The sequence below is a fragment of the Micromesistius poutassou genome (genome assembly GCF_964030765.1).
Source record: "Micromesistius poutassou genome assembly, chromosome: 12".
NCBI lineage: Eukaryota > Metazoa > Chordata > Actinopteri > Gadiformes > Gadidae > Micromesistius > Micromesistius poutassou.
The window spans coordinates 1,165,388-1,188,496 of NC_140282.1; the positions used below are offsets into that span (position 1 = coordinate 1,165,388).

The 23,109-nt window shown below is 43.5% G+C and overlaps 2 protein-coding genes across 4 annotated transcripts in view; both read right to left on the bottom strand.

Moving 5' to 3' along the window:
* eprs1 (glutamyl-prolyl-tRNA synthetase 1) overlaps positions 1-15,585 on the bottom strand; it is a 29,740-nt gene extending 14,155 nt beyond the window's left edge. For all 3 annotated transcript variants that reach the window (XM_084475782.1, XM_084475781.1, XM_084475780.1), the window contains exons 1-17: positions 15,485-15,585; positions 14,633-14,717; positions 14,261-14,360; positions 13,359-13,515; positions 12,734-12,870; positions 12,235-12,332; positions 11,646-11,772; positions 10,939-11,131; positions 10,200-10,371; positions 9,213-9,446; positions 8,139-8,223; positions 7,967-8,026; positions 3,045-3,155; positions 1,973-2,109; positions 1,126-1,333; positions 383-495; positions 64-175 (exon numbers count right to left, since the gene is read on the bottom strand). In XM_084475782.1, the coding sequence (XP_084331908.1) occupies positions 64-175; positions 383-495; positions 1,126-1,333; positions 1,973-2,109; positions 3,045-3,155; positions 7,967-8,026; positions 8,139-8,223; positions 9,213-9,446; positions 10,200-10,371; positions 10,939-11,131; positions 11,646-11,772; positions 12,235-12,332; positions 12,734-12,870; positions 13,359-13,515; positions 14,261-14,360; positions 14,633-14,717; positions 15,485-15,527 (2,172 nt within the window). In that variant the 5' untranslated portion in view covers positions 15,528-15,585. The remainder of the gene's footprint in view (positions 1-63; positions 176-382; positions 496-1,125; positions 1,334-1,972; positions 2,110-3,044; positions 3,156-7,966; positions 8,027-8,138; positions 8,224-9,212; positions 9,447-10,199; positions 10,372-10,938; positions 11,132-11,645; positions 11,773-12,234; positions 12,333-12,733; positions 12,871-13,358; positions 13,516-14,260; positions 14,361-14,632; positions 14,718-15,484) is intronic.
* Positions 15,586-16,192: 607 nt separating this feature from the next.
* The window catches only part of LOC311356081 (intermembrane lipid transfer protein VPS13C-like), a 44,871-nt gene continuing 37,954 nt past the window's right edge, over positions 16,193-23,109 (bottom strand). The window contains exons 45-49 of the mRNA XM_084475861.1: positions 20,200-20,314; positions 18,715-18,806; positions 18,290-18,413; positions 17,731-17,814; positions 16,193-17,266 (exon numbers count right to left, since the gene is read on the bottom strand). Coding sequence (XP_084331987.1) covers positions 17,165-17,266; positions 17,731-17,814; positions 18,290-18,413; positions 18,715-18,806; positions 20,200-20,314 — 517 coding nt within the window. The 3' untranslated portion in view covers positions 16,193-17,164. The remainder of the gene's footprint in view (positions 17,267-17,730; positions 17,815-18,289; positions 18,414-18,714; positions 18,807-20,199; positions 20,315-23,109) is intronic.

Sequence of the window (23,109 nt, forward strand, 5' to 3'; positions counted from 1 at the left end):
GGGGCTACCCAGTCTATTAATAGGCCCTTGGGGGCCCACGGCGGTGGGGACAGGGGGACCCACCTTGCTGCTGGGGGTCTGGGCTTTGTTCTTTGAGCCGGAGGTGGGCATCTCCTTGGTATGGCCGTCAGGGATGTAGAGCAGCACACAAGGACTTTCCTTGCAGCTGTTGGGACTACACACACACACACACACACACACAAGAACAATGGAATAGAATATTCAGATAACGTGTAAAGACCAGACTCCTAGCTAATCTTGCTCTTCAACATAAAGCTTGGCTTTAAAGGTTTGGAGGATAAATAAACCAACATGTCTGGTTCATGTCACACGCGTCGCACCATAAGAACACTCAGAGGTGTCCTCCGTACGACGGCCTCACCTGATTGGCTCGTAGGGCTGGTCGCAGATGTAGAAGCCACGCCTCTGCAGCTGAATGATGTCACCTTTCTTCAGGTCCTTCAAGCACGGATCTCCCAGCATCTGCTCCTCTAGCTGACATGGGAGAGAAACAACATTTGAACAAAATATCTCTTAATGTGGTTGAAAGTACTACTAGGCATTCGTTTAATATCAAAAACATGCTCGGCCAAATATAGGACTTCATACATTGTGGTAAACCATTACTTTGGCACAATAATATACAAATCTAAATACAATAGAATGTTCTCAGTCCATCCGACTTCCATTACATTAAAGCATATGGATATGCAAGGCATCAGACAAAAACAACTTGCTACCATTCTGCCTATCCACCTTATTCCGCGACCTTTCTATTTCCCATGATTCATAGCGGCCCGCCGGTTTTGCATTTCCGGTCGAGTGCTGTGTACATAGCGGCCAGCACATTTGCACAGCTAGCTTATCTCGCTTATCTCGGAGGCTACGGCGATAGTTTTAAAAGTTATATATTACTATTATTATTAGGCCAAAATGGCAAGTGGAGCCCGAACTAATCCTCTCACTAAAGTACCACCAGCTGTGTATTCTCGCTTCTAACCGGAAATTGGAACTGGTCGTCATGGCGGCGTGCATCGTTTAGCCTGGAATAAGGTGGACAGTCATATACACTGTGATCGTTCCAAGGGGTATACATCTGATCCCTGGGTCTGGTGAGCTGCTGACCTTGCTCTCCTTGTTGATGAAGGCCTTGAAGTCCTCCTCCTTGCCCAGGACGGGCTTGGTGATGAGGTGCAGGTAGTTGATGCAGACGGTGGGCAGCAGGGGCGCGCGCGCCGTCTCCGTCAGCCACGTGACCTTGGTGGTCTTCTTGAAGTCGGTGTTCTCCAGGTTCAGACGGGCCTCCATGGAGGACACCTTGCCGCCGGCCTCCCTACGTCACGGCGGAGAGAGGAGAGAAGAACGCGTGCTCAGCCATCGGACCTACGATCAACGTGGAGGTCCAGCTCTATCTGGACTTAGTATACATGCTACACGTGAACCTCCTAAGGTGGTGCAATTTGATTGGTTCGTGGGATCTCGGGATATTGGGCAATATCCCTCAGACTCTGTGAATAGTGTACACTATTCACTTTGCCTTCGGCGAATAATTGTTAATTAAGACGCAGTTGGAAATGGCCTCTTGGGAATTAAACAGGTCGGGTTTTATCTACTCCTAGACCTCATAACTGGCAGTGGAACCACGCTAGTAGTCACTCTGCCACTCGTGAGACTCGAGGACTTGGAACAATCACTGACTTGTTGTCGGCCCAAATCACAATGAACAGCAACACGTGAAATGCACCATTAAAAAGGTCTGATTCAAAGGCTCAAAGCGTTTCTTTGGAAAGCTGTTGTTGAGCGACTCTTTTGTTTATCGTTTTGAAACATGTTGGTGAAGCCGTGACAACAACGTCACTAACAAGGCCTGTCGGTCTTCTCGGTTGGACTTGTTACGCCCTGTTAAATGTTATGCAAATGTTGTAACGTGGCTTTCGAAGTTCTCGTGACTTGTGGACGCTCGTGTGCCTACTTGTTGATCTTGGTGATGATGAGGTTGCCCCAGTTGATGAAGGTGACCACCTCTCCCACGGAGAAGGTCTCGGCGTCCGCTCCGTCCACCAGAACCTTGGGTCCGTACCACACCTCCTTCACCCCGACCTCCGCGTTCTACCGCCCCCAAAAGAGCAAGAAGTTCACGTTACAAACCCAGGAGGAGGAGTATTGACCGGACTAGAAACCTGTACAATAAGTTAGTTAGGGCAGGGCGATTAATCTAATTTTGATCGCGATTTCGATTTTAGAGTGAAACGATCACCAAACTAATATAATTGAGTTTAATCTTTTTTCTTTCTTTATAGAAATTGCAGAACAGCTGGATACATATCTGGACATTATTTTCTATTTGACCATTTTGTGTATTTTTTTAAGGGGAGTGTTTTTTTGGAGAGAAATTATGAATAAATGCAATCAATGTTTTATGTCCTCAGAATAAAGGCTGGTATCTGATCATCTCTCCTCACATCTTTCCCTTCCCCTCGCTGTTTTGAGTATCCATCGATAGAGTTTGCACCGAGGCTGGTTAACGACCACCACCGTGGCAGCGGGCATAAAGGTGCGGTCACACCAAAAGCGACGTGAATATTCCACTCGCGTTACTTGTGCGAGGTTGCGGTCGCGAGCCGCTGACTTTTCTCGTGCGAGTGATTCAGCATCGAGCCAAATTCCCGGGAAAGTTCAAATATTTGAAATGAAATCTGCGTGAACCAGGTCGTTCTAGCCGTCACCAGCGACAAATCCTCGCTTTTGGTGTGAATGCACGGTCATAGAGAAGTTATCATCTGATTTTAGACTATGGCAGAAACCTTAAGGTTGGACCAAGGTAAAAAAAAAAAAAAAAAGCAAAGGAAGTTATTGGCTGCCACTTTTGATGTGGAGGATAATATCATTCAGTAGATAAGTAAATACACGACAATATGATTCTGATTGGAGTCATGCCAGCGATGTTTGTCGTTACGTGCGTGAACAAACAATACAGGTGAGGATGACCAGGTTAAGTGTGGAGCAGAGGGGTACAGCAGAGGGGTACAGGTGAGACGGATCACCTTGGGATGTTTGGCAGCCATCTTCATCTCCTCCACGGCGTCGGAGACAGCGACAGGGACCACGTAGGACTTGGAGAGGGCTGTGTATCTGGGTGCCACTGGATCAATAACCTGAAACACACACACACACAGAAAATGAAGAGGACGTCATTAGAACGCAGTGCTACAGTTCTGCAAGGTAACCATGGCAACATGCTACCATGTTCATGCAGAGGATGGGAGTCATGACAACAGCGGTACAAAAGGTTTGCCAATCGCTATACAGACGACACTAGTTGAACAACTAGTTCAACTAGTCTTCAGTTGTTTAAATGTCCAACGAGAAATTCAGGAAATACACCAGCCATATCCCGCTCTTTGAAATGCTGGCAAAATAACAAAAATGTAAAAGGATTTGCTGGATCAAGAGGTATTATGTACCCATGGGCCTTGAACAATGAAGCCTTATTTACTACACAATCGGTTGATATTACATTCTTACGTAATCTCTGTGGAGATGTTAAATATCAATTATGTGATTTAAACCATGTCACTTTTATACTGCAACTATGTACCATTTACATAAAAGAATAGGAACTACAAAGTTTCTCAAGAATTAAAAAGCCAATCCACAAGTCGTTTTGTAGAAAATTGCTTCTGGAAAATGTAAATAGGACATTGGACATTGGTCAACTTCAGCATTGTCAAGGTCCATTTTCCCTTCAACAAAATGTTGACAAGCATAACAAACTTGATCGCTGTGACAAAAGAAAGTACAAAATAAAAAAGCAGTTGCAAAAAGCAAAAATAAGATGCGCCTATCTCTGCAATAATCCAGCAAACATAGAGGCATCGAAGCGTGGCGGGGCAGGAGAGAACTGAATGTGTTTGGTTGTAAATGTAATCCTCTCCATTAACGGATACTTAAAATACAATATTAAATACCATTAAAGAACATATTTATTTTATTAAAAAAGGAAACTAGCGAGAACAAGTACCACATATATGGAAGCCACAAGAACCAGCTATATTTTTAATAAGTTAAGTTCTTGAAAGATTTCTTAATCCTCATTAACATGAGTTTCATATGTACTGCGTTGGAGGTGCATCTCCCCACTCCCAGCTGCCCCATACGTTCTTACACTACTTTTAAATTTATTTATATTTTATGCATTTTTAAGGAGAGCTTGGGACACAAAAATTTTGTTGCCAGCTATGACCGCTATGACTGCTTGACTGTTACGTTGTGCATTTGACTGATAAAACAACTGAACTGAACTCAACACTCCCTACACTGCAATGACGCAATCATTGCTTCAAAAGGAGTCGGGTCGAATCAAAGCAAGATTGACTGGTAGGTTGATCAGAGCAGGGGACAGTGTGCGCACACACACACACACACACGTACACACACACACACACACACACACACACACACACACGTGTGTCTGTGCATGAAATAAAACGCGGAGAGCGTGAAGGGCTGGAAGGGCTGTGAGGAGGAGGAGGAGGAGGAAGAGAAGTACCTTCAGACAGCTAACTGGCAGCTTGGAAACAGAAGAGTGAGATGCACTTTAATGTCTCGGACAGAGAGAGAGCGAGAGAGCGAGAGAGAGAGAGAGGGGCAAAAGGGGGAGAGCTGCAACATCACAAGGAAGGGGAAGCAGGGAAATGGGAACCAAAAGAAAGTGAGAAAAGGAACTAAGGGACAAACTAAAGGGTTAGTGCAGACGAGGGTGGGTGGTGCAATTCCCGGGCCAGATGCTAAGCTCAGGGACAATACACCGTGATGGGGCGTGAACTATGGCTGATGGGTTTCCTGAACCAACGCGAGTAGAATTATTATATTTGATTGTAATTAAGATACATTGCTTTTATTATATTCCCTACGGTCAAAAACGTACGAAAGATACTGGTCACCCAAATCTATCATGTGCTTCAAATAACGTTTGTTGAAGTGTTGTTGGAATCCAGTCAAAGTGACTGATGACACATATTTTTCCAGTCAACACTAGATACAAATATATTAAAAGAATGTATAATTCCCTATCTATTGTTACCCTTACCAATCCCAAAGCTATCCTACTTGTGCCGGTGTACCACCCTTTAAATAACATTTAAATTGAACGGCTGGCTTTCGATTCTTTTTGAATTGGATTCCAGTGGGAAAATCCAATGAAAGAAATGCAGCGAGCGTCACAAAGCAAACCGATCTGAGGTCACCACCACCCCTTTACACACTGGGAGCGGTGGCCTGGTCAGCTAAACATCGGTGCGTCCCTAAATGGTGGACCCTCCCAAACACAGCTTAAGAAATTTAAATACAAACATTTGTTCCATTTACTTTTGGACAATCCTCAAGCTCTGATAAAATCGTTTGGTTTTAATTAATGCATTCATTAAATGAAGTGCTTTGTTATGGTTGTGATATATTATTTCTGCCATTCGTGTCGCTCAATCAAAACAATAAAATAAGTTGTTTAATGGTGTCCTAAGGGAGTTACCACCCGGCCACCCACCCCCACATCGACCCCCACCAACACATGATTTTAATGTTTGTGGCAAGTTTGGATCTGCTGAACAAAGTGGGCTAACATCAAGCACAGACTGACAGAAGCAAGCCCCTTTTATGTAAAGGTTCTCCTGTTTGGTTCAGGGTAGACAGGGGCTTGGAGCTCAACTCTTGGAAACAAAGGTTCACTGCACATTTAGGAAAGCTCACCATGTGTACATGTTTATGTCCCTCTTGACTGCGGACAGCCGGCCGATATTATTGGCCGGTATTTGCGTTTTTTACATGTATCGTATCCCCGGCATGATTTACAGACAGTTCAATAAATGTTAATTTTTTTAAATTGAGACTTGTAACATTTGTTATCATCATTGTGTCATTTTTAAGACGTCAATTGAGGGAGCAAAATCAGCATCGGCTCCAAATATCGGCTCAAGAAAATCGGTATCAGCGTATCGGTCATCGGCTAAGGCTGATGGAAAAAAAATATATATAAATAAAAATCGGTATATGAGTTGATCCCTACTATATGTAAAAAGTCTGTGGTAAATGGGGATGGGGGGGGGGGGGGGGGGGGTAGTCTAGTGGCTAGGGTGCTCCGCCTCCCAGGCAAAAAGCCCTGAAACTCTTCAGGGCTTAATCAGATTAATCTAAAAGTGGATCACAAGAAGGCAACCGTTGGCAGCGGGGGCAAGGACATGGCCCTGACAGATTGGGTGGTGGAGGGAGTTAGCCTCATGACAGCATCCAGATATTGAAGTGTGTGTGTGTGTGTGTGTGTGTGTGTGTGTGTGTGTGTGTGTGTGTGTGTGTGTGTGTGTGTGTGTGTGTGTGTGTGTGTGTGTGTGTGTGTGTGTGTGGGGCAATATCAGTCTGGCCTTGGCTGGGCAACAAAAAAATGTCCATCAATAAATGGCCGCGGTCACGTTGGTTACTTTGTGGAAAAACTCTCACTAATCAGCTTGATAACAAAGTGAAGCTCAAGGCAAAAACATTTCTGAGCAAAGCCTTCCGTGATAATTTTGTCCATTTTTAACCTCAGTCAGTATATATTATACTATATACAGTATATAAAGTAGTAGTAGTAGTAGTAGTATATATTGGATAAAACAGTTTTGATGTCGGTTGACGGTATACATTCGTTTTTTTAATTTAGCGACGATCCGTGCTCCAGTGAAAGTCTCTCCCATTGGTGCGGATTCGTCCTATCATTACGTTACATCAGAAGACCCTTTGAGTGGACTCGATGCCAGAACGTTCTGCAGAGAGAACCGTATGTGAGCTCGCAGGATCAGGACGGTCTCACGAGTCCTGGTGGCGGTACTAAGTGGAGGGAGAGGAACCAGAGAGGAACCCGCTCCAACAAGAAAGTAATTCTACTAGTGTGTCGTTCGCTCCTGTAATCTGCTATACAGTAACAGGTACGCGCCTCATCTAGTCTTTTCATTGTATTTTAGTCCATCAAGTCCATCATTTCACGTACGTCAAGGGAAATCAAATAAGTACCTTCACTTCATTTCAGGGGGAGCAAGGATGAGAGGAAGAGGAAATAACGATGACAAGGCGAGGAAGAGAGGGGACCGATCTGGGAGGTTTGCCAGCGTTAGTGGGTGACTGGAGGAAATGTTTGTTGTTAGTACAGTTTATGTACAGCGTCGGTGTAGTTTAGTATAGTATGTGTAGTGGTGTTTGTATGCGTGTTCACATATAAAGTGTAAGTGTGGTACATGTATAGTATAGTGGTGGCGGTGTTTTGAATGCGGAGGGGGGACAGCCAATACCCACAGCCATGCCAGCAGCACAGTGCATAGCCAAGACAAGCCATGGAGGGAATTCATAGGACACACAACCATAGACTCATTGTTGTCCTACAGGACTGCCTCATCATCTGGTAGGACAATGATGAGGACATTCATGTATTCACCACGTAGAACCACTGATCTCAAAGACTTCCAATCCTTTGATTATCCGAATGATAACAGATATAACTAAACTCATACGAAACAGTACATAGCACAATAAAAAGGCATGTAACAAGTACTGTCAAGCCCTAGCCGGACATCGAGAGCCCACATTGGCGCAGACCGAAATGCGTCTGGACGCAATTGAATAGACATACAACCAATCAGAGCATCGCAACGTGTGAGACATTCACGGCAGCCACCTTGGTTGTTTATGAACAGGCCTCTCATAGCGTGCTCTTCTGTACATCAGTGTATCAAAGCCGCACCGTAATAGATAAACAGTTGTGATAAGTCCGCCTGGGACTGCAGTCTGAACAGGAGGGCGTGCCAGACTAGCTTCGGTCTGTTCCCAAGCCCATATGGAAAGGCTATTCCTTAAAAGACTAGACTTAAAAAGACCAGCCCTTCAATATGACCGTCACCAGGCTGAACATAAAAACACAAATAGAAAGATTCATTAACCATACCTTTTTGTTGAAAGCCCAGATTTTGTCCCACTCCATGTTCACAACGGACCTGGATCCACCCTATTGTGACGCGCAGAAGACAAACAGACACAGATGTGTGAGTTGAACACGCATGTCACACGTTTACCGAAAAAGAAGAGAGGACAAGCCGACGGTTGGCGGCCGGGTTTACCTGGGCGGCGATGAACTGCTTGAGGCCCTCCACCGTCATGCCTCTCCTCAGGACCCCCCTCACCGTGGGGAACCGGGGGTCATCCCTGGAGGCCAGGGGAACACAGACGGAGGAAAAGGCTTCAGACAGGAGGCATAGATCTCTAAATTCTCTCTGAATTCAAGCGAAATCCACAAATGGTCTTGTTTGTCCATCAAGACTGGCTTGTTACTCAATGCATTCAAAATACTCAACACACATTTGCGTGATCGTGTTAAAAGGTGACATATTATACCAACCAGGTGTGAGTGTGATTGGCCGTTACAAGCCGTTTTGAAAAATCTGCCTCTTCTGATATCCAGTGTTGTGCAAGTTCACACTTCACGTGAACTAGTTCAAAGTTCAGTTCAAACAAAAGAAAATGAATAAATTCACGTTCATAGTTCACCAATTCAGTTTTGAACAAGTTCATGTTCAGTTCATAAACTGTTTTTTTTTAGAAACCGAAGAAAAACTGTTGGAGTGAGTATTCTGTGCTTATCTTTTAAAATGAATCCTCTCCATTACCTGCTGCCCATCACTACAATCTCAGATTGTTGCATGGATATTATTTGTACAACTGTTTCATTCATCACAACTAAGGCAGTAACTCTATTTAATAAACATGTCATCTGGACCTGAGCATCAATTCAGAACGTCACAAAATCTGAACTAGTTCAAGTTCAAGTTCTTTAGTTAAAAATATGTTGTGTTCAGTTCAAAGTTCATAGAAAAATGAACTTGTTCAATGAACTAGTTCTTTTGAACAACACTGCTGACATCATAGGTGGGCGTGTCCACCTAGATGTATGACGGCTAGATGAGCAACGTTTGCTACAGTCCACTGGGTAGGCTGGTAGACTGATCACACATCTAGGTGGACACGCCCACTTGTGATGTCAGAAGAGGCAGATTTTTTTGCTGTTTCAAAACAGCTTTTGCCGGCTAACCACTCACACCTTTATGTCACCTTTAACACACATCTGGTTCGACGGGCTATGAGCCCCGGGGGGGTGTGTGTGGGGGGGGGTGTGTAGAGGTGTGCGTGTGACCCACCATCCGTCCACGTAGCCCTGGTCCACGAACCAGGTGAGCTTCCTCTTGGACAGCACGGTGTTGTTGAGGTTGAGCCGGGCGTACTCCCAGATGTAGGGCTTGCGGAGGCGCAGCGCCTCGATCACCCAGTAGAACTGGTCGTCGCGGTCGTGGTACTCGGTGGTGCGCAGCGCGTGCGTCACCCCCTCCAGGCTGTCCACGATGGGGCAGGCGAAGTCGTAGGTGGGGTACACCCTGGATGTGGGGGGGATGGAGATTAGTGATCGGCCGATATATTGGCCGCCCGATATATCGGTCGATATTTGCGTTTTTTTTTTTAATATATTTGCGTGTACAGCGGTTTTTTTCGCTGATTTATTTATTTATTTTTATTATTATTTTGAATATTTTTTCCCGGCATGATTTACAGACAGTTCAATAAATGTTCCTTTTTTAAAATTGAGACTTGTAACATTTGTTATCGTCATTGTGTCATTTTTATGATGTAAATCAAGGGAGCAAAAGCATAACCGGCTCCAAAATTCGGCTCAAGAAAATCGGTATTGTGTATCGGCTAAGGCTGATGAAAAAACAAAAAAAAAACGGTATCCCTAAAAAAAATCCTTACTTTACACACTTAAAAAGGGGACCGGCCATCGATATTCAACAATATTTTGGTCTCCAGGTGTCCTAACAAGCCCCTTCAAATTAAATAACTGCTTGGAAATGTGTTGTGTCTCAAACCAGGGCAAGTCCCCCACATTTTTTGGGGGACTTTATGCCAGGGAGGGGTGGTAAATATGGCAAAGACCTCTAGACTGACGTGGCAGTGGGCTGTATCTCAATACACTCATTGCATATACGACTTATAGCATTCAGTATATGCATTAAGAATATACACAAGAAACTGCACTTTTACATCATAAATGCATTTTCATCATTTTTGTACCGGTGTTTGTACCAGAGGCGTTAAACCAGGCGGTTGAAGGAGGCCTGGTGGGGGGGTACCTGTAGGTCTTGCCCGTGCGGGGGTGGGCGGCGTTCTTGCAGCGGAAGAGGGTGGGGTCCCTCAGACAGCCGTTGTTGGAGGCCATGTCGATCTTGGCCCGCATGCAGCAGCACTGCCCGACCTCCGACCCCGCCTTCATCTCCGCCCACATCTTCATGTTCTGCTCCACCGCTGGACGACGGCACAGAAAATAAATCAATGTGTAAGCAATGGATGTGTGTGTGCATAACGCCAGCCTCTGTGTGGTGTTAAGAGCCCAAGTGAAGCATAAACACGTACAGAGGAAACACTAGAGGGAGTCTATCAGAGCAGCACGGCTCTCCTCAGTCTAGGGCTGAACCATTTGGGGAAATTATCCAATTGCGATTATTTTTCGACCGATATTGCGATTGAGTGTGCATTTTTATGTTCTGTATTATTCACTAAACAAGCAATAAATCACTCTATAGCGTATGATCCAACACAACATTGGAAGCAGTCAACATATAAACTGCTCTTTCCTTTAGGCCAGCCTTATGTTTTGAGATGAATTGATATTATAACATCTTTATTTTACTATTGAATTATGCAAGAAAAATAAATATGAATCTTACTGATCTCCAGTCAGTAACAGTAACAAATCCCCCAAAAAATAAAGAATTAAAAAAATGATATAATTATTATATGTTATATATTAATCACAGCCTTTACGATTGGCCAATGGCGTTCTACTGCGATGTCGTTGTGAACTCGACTCACAGTTGCTGCGGTTGGCCGACTCGGCCCGCTGCTCGCGCTCCAGCTTCATCTGCTCGGGCGGCGTGTCGTCGATGTAGGCCTTGCCCTCGGCCAGCAGCTGCTCGCCCATCTTCAGGATGACGGGGAAGTGGTCGCTGGTGTAGGTGAACTGGTCGGGGTGGATCTGCAGCATGGCCACGTCCTCCAGGATCACCTGGTGGGAGACGCGCCCCCCAGAGAGAGAGAGAGAGAGCAGCGTGAAGCAGCCCTACCTCAGGGCTCACAGGACGGCTGTGAGATTCATCGACTTTTGACTTTTCGTGATTTAGATTTTTTTTGGGGTCGAACGTTCTCCAAAGTAATATAAAATTGAGTTGAAACGATTTTTTTTTTTATGTATATAAATCGTTGAAACAATTTTTTAATATGAAGTATATATTTATTTTATTCATTAACTGTTTTATAGAAATTGCTTATTCTTAATTATTTGCTATTTTAACTTTTTCTATTTAAACATTAAACATTGTGTATTTTTTTAAGGGGAAATTTCAAAGTTGTCAGTTACAAAGTTTTCTTTTTTGCAGAGAAATGCTGAATAAATGCATCATGTTTTCAAACTCCAAAAATAATCGTGTGAATAAATCGTGATTTCAATATTGACCATAATAATTGTGATTATGATTTTTCTCCATAACCCAGCAGCCCTGGGTCACCGCGGGGTATCTGACCTTCTCAAAGTCCTCCTTCTCCTTCTCGGGGTTGGTGTCGTCAAAGCGCATGATGAGCTTGCCCTTGAAGGTGACCTGGTAGTGCTGGTTGAGCAGGGCGGCCTTGGCGTGGCCGATGTGCAGGTAGCTGCGGAGAGAGGGAGAGGAACTCATTGATTCACAATAATAAGTTAGTTCAATACGATTAATAATTGAATTATTATTTACAACGTTTATATTAGTCTAAAATGCATTATTTAGTAATGTATAAATGGTAAAACAAATTCTATGTTGTTTTTTTTCTTAACTAGGGTTGGATGTAACTTTGGTCAGATACTGTAGTAAGCGACAAAAATGTTTGGCCGTACGTTTGATATTATGTGTTTTCTCATCATCTTGTCTTACGCGTTAAGAACGCTGTGAAAGACTCACTCCAACAAGTGTTACACTCACGGGAAAAAATAAGAATTAAAGGGCGTGCCACTACAATGGTTATCTGGAGATTCGGTCGTCAATGTGGTACAGCTACACTCCATACTGGAACGCTCACTGGACCATAAGAGGACCCTGGACCATTCACTCAATCTTCTGTGGATGTGTTGGAACTCACCCGCTGGCCTCGGGCGGGAAGCGGACCACCACCTTGCCCATCTCAGCGCCGGGCAGCTCCACAAACTTCCCCACGTCTTGTTGCTTCTTCTCCTCAGACTGTCATGGAGAGGCCATCAGCACAACGGCAGGAGAAAACACAATTAGGCCGACACCAAGAAAGAAAGAGGAACAACGGGTGACGGCTGGAGTCATAAGACGTTGTTGCTTCTTTCATTTTGCTTCGTCTGCTGACTTGAGACAAGTCACGGCCCAATTCATCAATCACAACTTTTGTTTGATGAATTACTGCTAGCTAGCATTATACATATACATTATATATATTCTATTATTACATTATTATACATACAGTGCTGCCTATGCATTAGCTAGCATTGCATGTATTAAGAACCCAGACAACGCTAGGAATGCTGCACACCTGCTGATCCATGTATGGTATCATGGCGTTAATGCATTCACGCTACAGTAAGAACTACACTGCAGCTCATTGGTCGTCTTACGTTGGCTTTGCGTGGCGGAGCTCTGCTATTGGCCCATTTCTTGCCCACGTCCACAAAGAGCCCCTGGGCGCCCAGGAAGGAGAACCAGCGGCTGACGTGGGAGAAGGAGCTGGTCTGGCCGGCCCACTCGGCGCTCCCTGAGGGAACAGACAGACAGACAGACAGACAGACAGACAGACAGACAGACAGAGCCACAGTGAGGATCCTGAGGTTCTTCATCCAGCACTAGTGATCAGGGCCGGGCGATTCATCGAATTCTGATCGCGATTTCGATTTTAGCGTGAAACGATCACCAAACTAATATAGTCGAGTTGAAACGATTTTTCTTTTTTTTTTAATATTATTATTTTTTTTTTCTTTACACAAATTGCAGAACAGCTGGATACATATCTGGACATTCTTTTCTATTTTACCATTTTATGTATTTTTTTTGTGTACGTTCTCATTTACAAAGTGTTTTTTTTGGAGAGAAATTATGAATAAATGCATCAATGTTTTCAAACTAAAAAATAATCATTAGAATAATCGAGATTTCAATATTGACCAAAACAATCGTGATTATGATTTTTTTCCCCCCCATAATCGAGCAGCCCTACTAGTGAACCTCCTGGACAGAGCGACCGACCTTTGAGTGCGGCCCACACGCAGAGGTCGGCCAGGGTCAGGGCATGGCCCACCAGGAAGGTCCTGAGAGACAGAGCCTTCTCCAGCTCGCCCAGAGCCAGGGCCAGACCCTTCTGACTGCACAGACGCCGGGAGCTGAACTCCAGCCAGTGGTCCACCTGCAGAGCCCGGGGACAGACAACACTCAGCTCTGAGAACACAGTTCTGGTTCCACTAGAGATGCACGTACCAGTATATGGAATTTTCAGCCTATAATGCTTAACAATAACGTTCTGCTTCTTAGGGCTAATAATGATACAACAACCAATAATTACATTTTTGGGTATTTTAACTTAATTTATATAAATATATATATATATTTTTTTTATTAATAATAATAATAAAGATCTATTTTTTAATTGATTTAGATTAATTTAACTTTTTATTTTTTGTTTTATTATTACTTATTCACAACTGCAGAAAGAACTAAAAAACGAATAAGTAAATAGCAGGATTATCTGTTATGTAAAACACATTTATGGGTATTTTCTTTGCTATGCTATTGGACAGCGCAGAGTGCTGGTCTAAACCTGCCCTTCTACTAAATGCTTCTGCCTGAGGGCGTCTCGCTCAGCGACACCTCGACACTCAGCTGGGAGGAGCCGCGGGGATCCAAAGAGCAGCCTTCCGGTCACAAGTCAACCCGCTTTATCTCCTGAGTGCAGGTTTCCTCCACACAGCACTTTTTTTTGTGATATTCTTGTTAATCAAATACTTGTTAGTTAATCAAATAAAACATGTGTTTGAATCCGGGTCACGACAGCCCTATTTTGAAATGAGACATGGTGGCAGAGAAACCAGCTTTACTTGCTCACACTAATCTACATTCGTTTTGGATGCGACGGTCACTCATGGGCCCCTCACCTCGGTCTGCTCCATCATGTTGGCTCCGTAGAGGCCCATGGCCGGGGCCACGCGGGCCAGGTAGCGTGTGATGGAGTTCACATCACTGAACTGGACCGCACTGCAACGGGAGCGCACAGCACAGGACACACACTAGTTGATGTATCGCTATAACCCACATAGACCAGCTGGTACAATAATCAAAGCTAAAAAGGTATCTTTCGGTACTGTAAGCAGGTATAATGTACAAGGTACTAAGTATGCAGTATAATGTTCATTTCATGAAGATGGGAGGTTTTAAGAATGTTGTTTATGAATAATATGATTCATTTGGTCACTGACAAATATAGGAATAGCAAAGTATTTTTAGGACGTGGGGATGAAAGCACTTACTCAGACACATGTAGCTTTGTATCCTTGCCCTCCTCTACAGACAAATTCACGCTCCCTTTCACATGCTCTGCTGCCAACAATGCCCCTAAGACAAGACGCATGAAAAAAACACATCATTAGTCAGACTCAGAATGTTAACTACTGATATTCTTTAGGAGCCGATATGGTCATTGTGCATGCTATGTGTCCAAGACATCCACATGATCAGTTTGACCTCTGTGTTGTGACAGTAAACGGTAAACTAATGATGAAAGCATGTAACCTAACATATACAACTTGACCAACCAGTTTGGTGGCTCGGCGTGCAGGATCAAGCCCGTTAGGTTATGCATGTTATGAACCCTAGCCCTGCACATTGACGGCATGACATCAGAACTTATAGATAAATAAGGTGGTTGACATGTGGCCAATGCATCAATAAGTGATGCACACACATATTACATGAGGATAGGAACGATATCTCCTCGCCCCGGACAGTTTTCTGATGCTTGCGTCAGCCAGCGATACCCAATACAGACACTAGGTGTCGCACTTTCACGAGCAGACCCGCATAGCATGCACACAAACCCTGGCTTAGCACTTTATAAAACACCATACTAGACATTTAGACACATAACAGTGCAGAGACGCAGAATAACGTCCTAGGTCGGATGGCGCTCGTTTATTACCCAGCTAGAACTACACCCGCGTCACTTGTTGTGGTCGCTGTGCCACGACGACAGGCGTGTTTAGTGCTAACCGGGTCGCCTTTAAAACACAAGAGCGCATCCTGAGCAGCAGCCGGAGCAGAACCCCCCCCAGGAGGACGTAGTGGCCTCATAGCGGACACGGGACCGACGGACAGACACTCACCCAGCGGCGGGTTGCTGGGGTTGATGGTGAGGTTTAAAGCCATGCTCTCTCTGCACTTCCAGTTGCTCGGTGGAACAATTGAGTGACGGGACCGACGGGCTGCGGACAACCCTTCTTCACTCGTCGGGGGTTTACGGTCTGCCCTCTATCGCCCCCTCCGGAGGGTTATGAGATGAAGCCTCCTGGGGCGAAGAGAAATAATACAACTACAGCCCCGTCTGTTTCGCGTGTAGGTGGGGATTCGTTTTCAGCGACAGCTTTGATTTGTGGAAACTTTCAGATAAAATGAAATGTTCGTTTGGCATTTGACCTAATCTGTTATTTGCTGACTTGAACGACAACAGCGCACACGTGTCGAACTGCTGAGCAACACCCCTGGCGCTGTGCGGTTGGTCTCTGCGTCCGCATACGTCCGCAGGCGCTCGGAAAAAGACGCACCGTTCTCTGCTTGGATTGTGTGAAAGGACGGACAAATTGTTCTTCACCATGGAGAGGGTTTAACAGGACAGACTATTGTTTAATGAAACATGTTTCATATTGGTGACGCTACAGACGAATCACCCAATTGTGAAAATAATAATATGAATTTGAAATACTGGCATAAGAAGAGTGAGAAGCCAGACCGATTGAGGTGTTATATCTAGGTGTTATAGGTGTTATATCGTTATTATGCAACAGAAAACATACCTTTACAAATTCTGTGTCAAACCTTGTTTAATGTTACATGATACATACAAGAGGTACTCACACATAAGAAACATAAACACATTTTTTGTCATTTTTTTTCAAAGACAAATAAATGTCTAACCCGTATACAAGGTACATATTTCTTTAGACTGGAAAATGTTTCATATGTGCCAATGGTGTTGAATGTAGGCAGGTAAAGTAATAGTTAGGTAGCAAAAATCTCTGTTCTGTAAACATTTATTCAAATAAATGGGAAAATGTCATTGTTATTGGCCATTGCAATAGTAGAATAGGGCTTATTTGGGATTCAAATATTTGGTATAAAGTTTGAATTATATATTATTTGGTTACATATTGGTTTCCTCTTTTTTTGTTTAGCAATGTTAATTTGCTTATAGATTTATTTTCATAAACGTGTGCATAGCTAAAGACGGTACCTTGCTAACAGGAAATGCATTTTTCATACAGAATTAGCTTTAAGTGCATGCAAGGCTTCATTTTTTGTGTTGACATGAAACATTATTACTATCGTCGTTACATTTAGTCAGATTATCAATCAAAATCAATAATTGACTCTTGCAAAAGCAATGTCATAGTGCATTATTTGTCATACATTACAGGAAAATAGGACTTATCTATCAATTTATCTACTATCTATTCTGTATATAGCAAAATAAAAATCTTCAACATTCATTGGTATAGGCTTGATATCTGTTACATTTGCAAACAATTGTTTGCCCCAGTAAATGTATGTTAAAATGTTTGCAAATCGTTGCAAAAGTTCAAATGCTGTCATGGTTTGTTCTGAGATAATAATTAGTCTGCACTGGACGCACACAGTTCAGTGCCACGTTCTAGTAAATTATACAAGTCAACTTAAACAGATCCCAATTATGGTGAGAGACTTTTTTTTAGTAACTCTGGTCCCCAAGGCCAAGGAGTATCCAACGTCCCGTTTGATACCGAGTGGCGGTCTGTGGACGTCGTTCCCCCTCAGGATTTGTTGGACGGCTTCAGGAAGCGCTGGGACTTCTGCCTCACCATCTTGTACTGCTGACAGGACACCTGGGCCTGCTCTATGGACGCCTGCAGCTTCTGTGGAGCAACAGGGGAGGACGTCACGGCACCAGCTAAACAGAAGACCTTTATGCTACACGCACTACATGAGTACCACATGCTGCAAATGCACTTCATAATTGAAGCACTTTATGAAGCACTTGTTTTACTCATGTGTTGAATGTTGTTGTTGCGACGTGTGTGTTGCTTGATTGTGTAGTGTGTGTGTGTGTGTGTGTGTGTGTGTGTGTGTTTGTGTGTGTGTGTTTGTCGATTATGCAGTGTGTGTGCTGCTTGTGTTCGTTTTTGTCTGTTTTTTAGCTACTGTGCTGCACCCTCTTGAATTGCTCCTCGGGGATGAATAAAGTGAATTGAATAGAATTGAATTGAATGTAATTGAACACACACAAATGCAAAAAAAATGGAATAAAAAGGTACGACAAATTGGTGGCTCTCTGATGCTCCATTTGTGTGGCGGTGGAGCGGTTGTTTGGATGCAGTACCTTGGCTGCGGTCTGGTCTGTGAGCTGCACTACTCTCACGGGATCCTGTCCGTCTTTCCTGGCGAGCTTCAGTTTATTCTGCTCCTGGATTAAAGAATAGCAAGGCCTTTACTAACAACGTCAACAAGTCAAAGTCATGCAAAAGAGTAGATTCATATGTGACACAGTTCAGACTCAGTTCTGCTGGGGGGTTCTGCTTTCATGTGTGTTGTCGAGGTAGGAAATGACATTCTCGAATACTGTGTGAAATCACGTTGAAATGTTTATTTTGGCCATTGTTGTGCAAGTTCACACTTCACATGAACTAGTTCAAAGTTCAGTTCATACATAAGAAAATGAATAAATTCACGTTCATAGTTCACCGATTCAGTTTTGAACTAGTTCATGTTCAGTTCATTAACAGTTTTTTTTAGAAACCGAAGAAAAACTGTGGGAGTGAGTATTCTGTGCTTATCTTTTAAATGAAGCCTCTCCATTACCAGCTGCCCGTGTGTGTGTGTGTGTGTGTGTGTGTGTGTGTGTTGTTCTTCGTTCAGTTCATGGGTCGGTTCCTTTGTACCTTGCAGTACAGCTGCAGTGTTGTACCGGCCACCACAGGAGGCCTGTTGAAGTTCTCAAACAAGTACTCCCAGTCCTTGTTGAAGTGTCCCACAAAGTCAATCTCCCTCACACACATCACCCTCCTGGTTGCAAAGGAGAGAATGGAAGTTAAAGTGGAAGTTAATAATACTAGTAATAATAATAAAAATAATAATAATTAATTGAATTAATCAATTGATATTATCAATTATTAAAATATATTAAGAATGATACATTATACAAGAACTGATTCAGTATCAGTTTTGATTTTTCCAAGCAGAGAATGTGGTGGAATACAAATCAAACCAACAAATACAATAGGGTGCCCGTGCATTGTGATCAGCCTCCTGATGACAATAGGGTGATTCTAATGCTGGGGGACTTCTGTGCTCCTGATGGTCGTACCTGTTTGTGACGATGATGTTGGTCTTCCTGTTCCCAGGGTAGAGACAGTGATCTCTGAACACCTCTCCGTCCAGCTGTTTGATCTCAGATTTCTGAACACAGACACATGGACCATTACAAGGAACAATCCCACAATACCGTTCTCCTTTGTTCATCTGGAAGAGATGATACTGAAGCTATCCGTTTGTAAATTGTTCAATTCTGGTCATTTTTGGTCCATTACTTCTGGCTAGAGCTCTTATAGACAGCGTTTGGGGGCTTGCCCAAACTGGAAACACATTTGGTTCTGTAAGGAGGGTTGGATGTTGAAGTTAGAAACGGAAAACCCTCTCGAAAAACCCTCCTTACCACACTCATAACTAATTAGTCTGACATATTAGTTACACAAAGGCTACTGAGACACAATGGATCAAAATCAATATGTTTTTCTTTTATATTTATTGAATATTATATTTGAACACAAACTTAAGGTACAAATGTCACAAACTGAGGGACTCTGTCTTACACTTTAAGGCAACTTAAGGGTGTATTAATATATGTATGTCCTCTACAACACTACAGCAAGCGTTGTTAAAGAGCGCTGTTTCACTTTCAGGGTATATGGGACACGTGACAGAACGACTGTAGCCGTGTTTTGAGCTGACAAATCTTTTACAAAAATATTGGTTGAAGTCTACAGGGAAAAACTGCACAGGTCCATGCTTGGAAAGTATTTTATTCAAGGCATGTCACTTAATGGAGAAACAAATCATAATCTCTTGTAATAAGCGACACAACTTTACCAGTGTTTCTGAAAATATATATATTAAAAAAATACAAAAAAAGTTGAAAGCAAAGGTGAAAATGATTCAGAAAAGAAGTAAAGGGGAGAGAATACTTTGGCATGCAGCTGTCCCAAGGGAAGGAGTCAGTAGAAGATGAGTGTTTACTATCGGTTCTGTATGTGAGGCATATTACCCAGGCGGCTGCATGCTACAATCAACACAAATAAATGAGCACAAAGAGCACATGTTGTATCTAGCTGGTTTTAGCTTTAAAAGCACTTTAAAAAAAAGCAACAACTCTACGAGTGTCTATTCCTCCTCAGGCTGCGTGGAAAGCAAAGAGAGAAGGGAGAAAGGACAGGGTTAGACCAGGAGACACAGGGAAGCAACACAACACGCCCGAGGGCAAGCAGAGATAGAAAACACTGGACATTTCAAGACTCGCTTTCCTTTCCGTTTCTTTTTCAGTTTTCCCAAAACAATTTTTTAAAATTTATTTAAATAAATTTGATTAAATTATTAAAAACGTCTTTCACTTAAGCCTTCGATGTTGTCCAAACTCTAGTCTCATCTGTTTGAAACGCATTCGTAGCAGTTTCCTATTTTAAATGAATCACGAGGCTGACTGAATACGCTACACTGTGTTGGGTCGTGTTTTTGGGTTAGAGGAGGTTGAAGGTCACCGCCCTGAGGGAGCAGAGAGGGGGGGGGGGGAACGTACCTGGAAGAGGTCCAGACCCTGCGCCTCGCTGTGGTTGTAAGGTCTGATGATCCCGTCCTCCCTGATGAGCCTCACCGGCCGCAGCTTGGTCACCTCCTCGGTCGACTCGGCAACCCTGATGGAGCACACACACACGCGCACACACACACACACACACACCCAAAGACACACACACAGACACAAAATCAGCTTCTATTCTCCAGCCTCGGATCAACGTAGAACCTAAACGCTATCAGCTAACACGGTAATCCTGTCATGTGTGGCTTCTATTGCTTTCTATTGTCCAACAGTTAAGTAAAGTGAACGTACCCCATTGTAAGGTTCAAAGACTACAGAAGTGGCATTCCTGATTAAATCAATGCAGCTGCTGAAATTAGGAGTTTAGGCCAAAATATATCGATGTAGACAAAGAACTACAAGCATTCAATTCTGCTGGGTTGGTGCGTTGCCATAGCTCTATGTTCTTAGACAGCCAATAGGATGTTGGGGAGAAACTGACGTTAAGTTGGTTTGGGATTTAACTCTGTCTGGCACATGAAATCAAATGAACATCTAGAAGGACATTTAGATAGAAAATATCATGTTTTCTTCCTGCAACTTATGCCTTTGTAAGAGGTTGTGTACAGAGTTTCAACAGTGTGATAAATAAAAATGAAGAAATAAACGGTTTCAATCCAAGGCTAACGATGCATCATTCAAGGGAGGGAGGGCAGTACAGCGGTGAAAAGTGCTTTTGTAGGAGTAGCTCACCTTGCATTACCTCTATGTTGGAGGCATGGAACAGTAATTTGAGCAGGTTATCTAGAACTGAGCGAGTCGTTAGGCTTTGTGAAGGGTGAGTACTTAATGGAGGATGGAGCTTTAGTGTTGGTGAGGGGGTGAGGGGGTGAGGGGGTGAGGGGGTGAGGGGCTGGTCATGGACAAGTCAAAGATCACTGGGAGAGTAGGACGAAGCAGTTCTTGAAGTAAATTGGGAATGCGCAGGGGGAGGGGGGCGGGGGGGGGGGAAGGGGGTACGTGCTGATTGGTTCATGATGCGCTGAGCAGAGTACAACAGATTTACGTAATATCTGATGGCTGTAGAGTGGCACCGTGTTCACAGAGGACAAAGGCTAGACCTGTCCGTCCGTCTACCTGAGCAGTAAGGCTGGGTGTTATGAGGTTTTAGTGTGTACTGTGATATGGCTCCACACAGGGATTTTGAAGATATTTCAATAAGTTTGAGTACACAAGTTTATATTTTTCCAATTAGTCGAGCACAGATTAGCACATAGAAACCTAAAAACTTGTTGGAGGATATAAAGGTTATTATATATTATATAATAGAGGATATAAAAATTAAAATGCTAAAAAAACTAGCGTCGACCTTAGAAAACTCAATGTTTGCGTATTGGAAATATACTGTACCTTAAATATCACCCAGTCTTACTGAGCAGCAATCGGTCCTTTGTACAAATCCTATTGGCTGATACGATATGTGCTGTTTTTTCATAACTATGAATTACATCTGACTTGTGTATCATTAATTAATTAAAAAGAACATACGAAGATAGATATTTTGCGGGCAGTTTAGTTTAGTTAGTTTAGCTTTGAATTCCTTGCAAGTCCAAAATACAGTTAAAACTCTATGACTATAATTAATAAAATGCACTTAGCTATTATGCTATATATCCTTCAACTACACCCCATTTCCCACACGGGACTCATCCATTCTACTGCCATAATAACAGTTATATAATTGCAAACCAAAATTAACTCTTTTAACTCCCTAAACACAAGCTTAAGTTTTACTTTACAATAATTACAAATGCTATACAAATTAAACTGAGTTTGTGAAATGGAAATGTATTTGTAAAAATAACTAGCGTGTACTAACTAAGGTGTCTAGATATCTATCCTGCAAGTGTAAGTCATTATAAGGCGTCTGGCTGCCTTATAATCTCAACGACGTTGTACAGTAGTGCTGTGGTAAAGTAGTAAGAAGGTTTCCCTGGATCGAGGATAGCCATGGTTTAAGTCAGACACCAAGTGACACTTCCCGGTTCTAAACACGCCTTCAGAGGCTGACATTAGGACGCGCATGTCGAGAAGACCAGACTCCTCCTGGTCTCTCGTCACCTCACAATGCTAAAGAGCTGGGAGCGGTCAGCAGCAGTGTTTTTAGTCATGAGAGATGGCAACAAGGTCAAGCATACACTTGTCAATGCTTCTCTGGGGGCGGTTCTCAGCTCGTGTGCATGATAAGAGCATGGCAACACACGACGACGTATGACTGGGATCCACTGCCCACACAATGCCCGTGCACTTACCTCACGTCTCTCTGCCGACGGTGTACGTGGGGAATGACATGCACAGGGGTACCCAAGCAAAACAGCGACCGGAAGAGTTTCGGGAATTGAAGCTGCACGCCTTTTTACACTGGGCATTTCTTTTCTGCAGAGATGCTGCTGTGTTTTTAAAAGGTGCCATGACGTGCCACCGGGTGTGAGTGTGGTTAGCCGCACTCACACCCCCTTTTGACATCACGAGTGGGCGTGTCCTCCTAGATGTGTGCTGGATAGATCAGTCTACCAGCCTACCCAGTGGACTGTAGCAAACGTTGCTCATCTATCCGTCACACGTCTAGGTGGACACGCACACCTGTGATGTCATAAGGGGCAGATTTAAAAAACGGCTTGTGACGGCAAATCACAGTCACACCTGGTGGCATGACATGGGACCTTTAAAGTGTCTATATGAACGTTTCTGGAGCACTGGCTAGAAGCATTCCAGGGACACGCAAGCCCACCTGGAAGTGCCTCGTTGTTATTTATCTTCTAGAGCTAATAAACGTGCGAGGAGTGCAGCTTTCATGTCAATCCAGAGCACGAAGAATGTGAAGATCACCGAAGCATGTTGCAAATACTCACA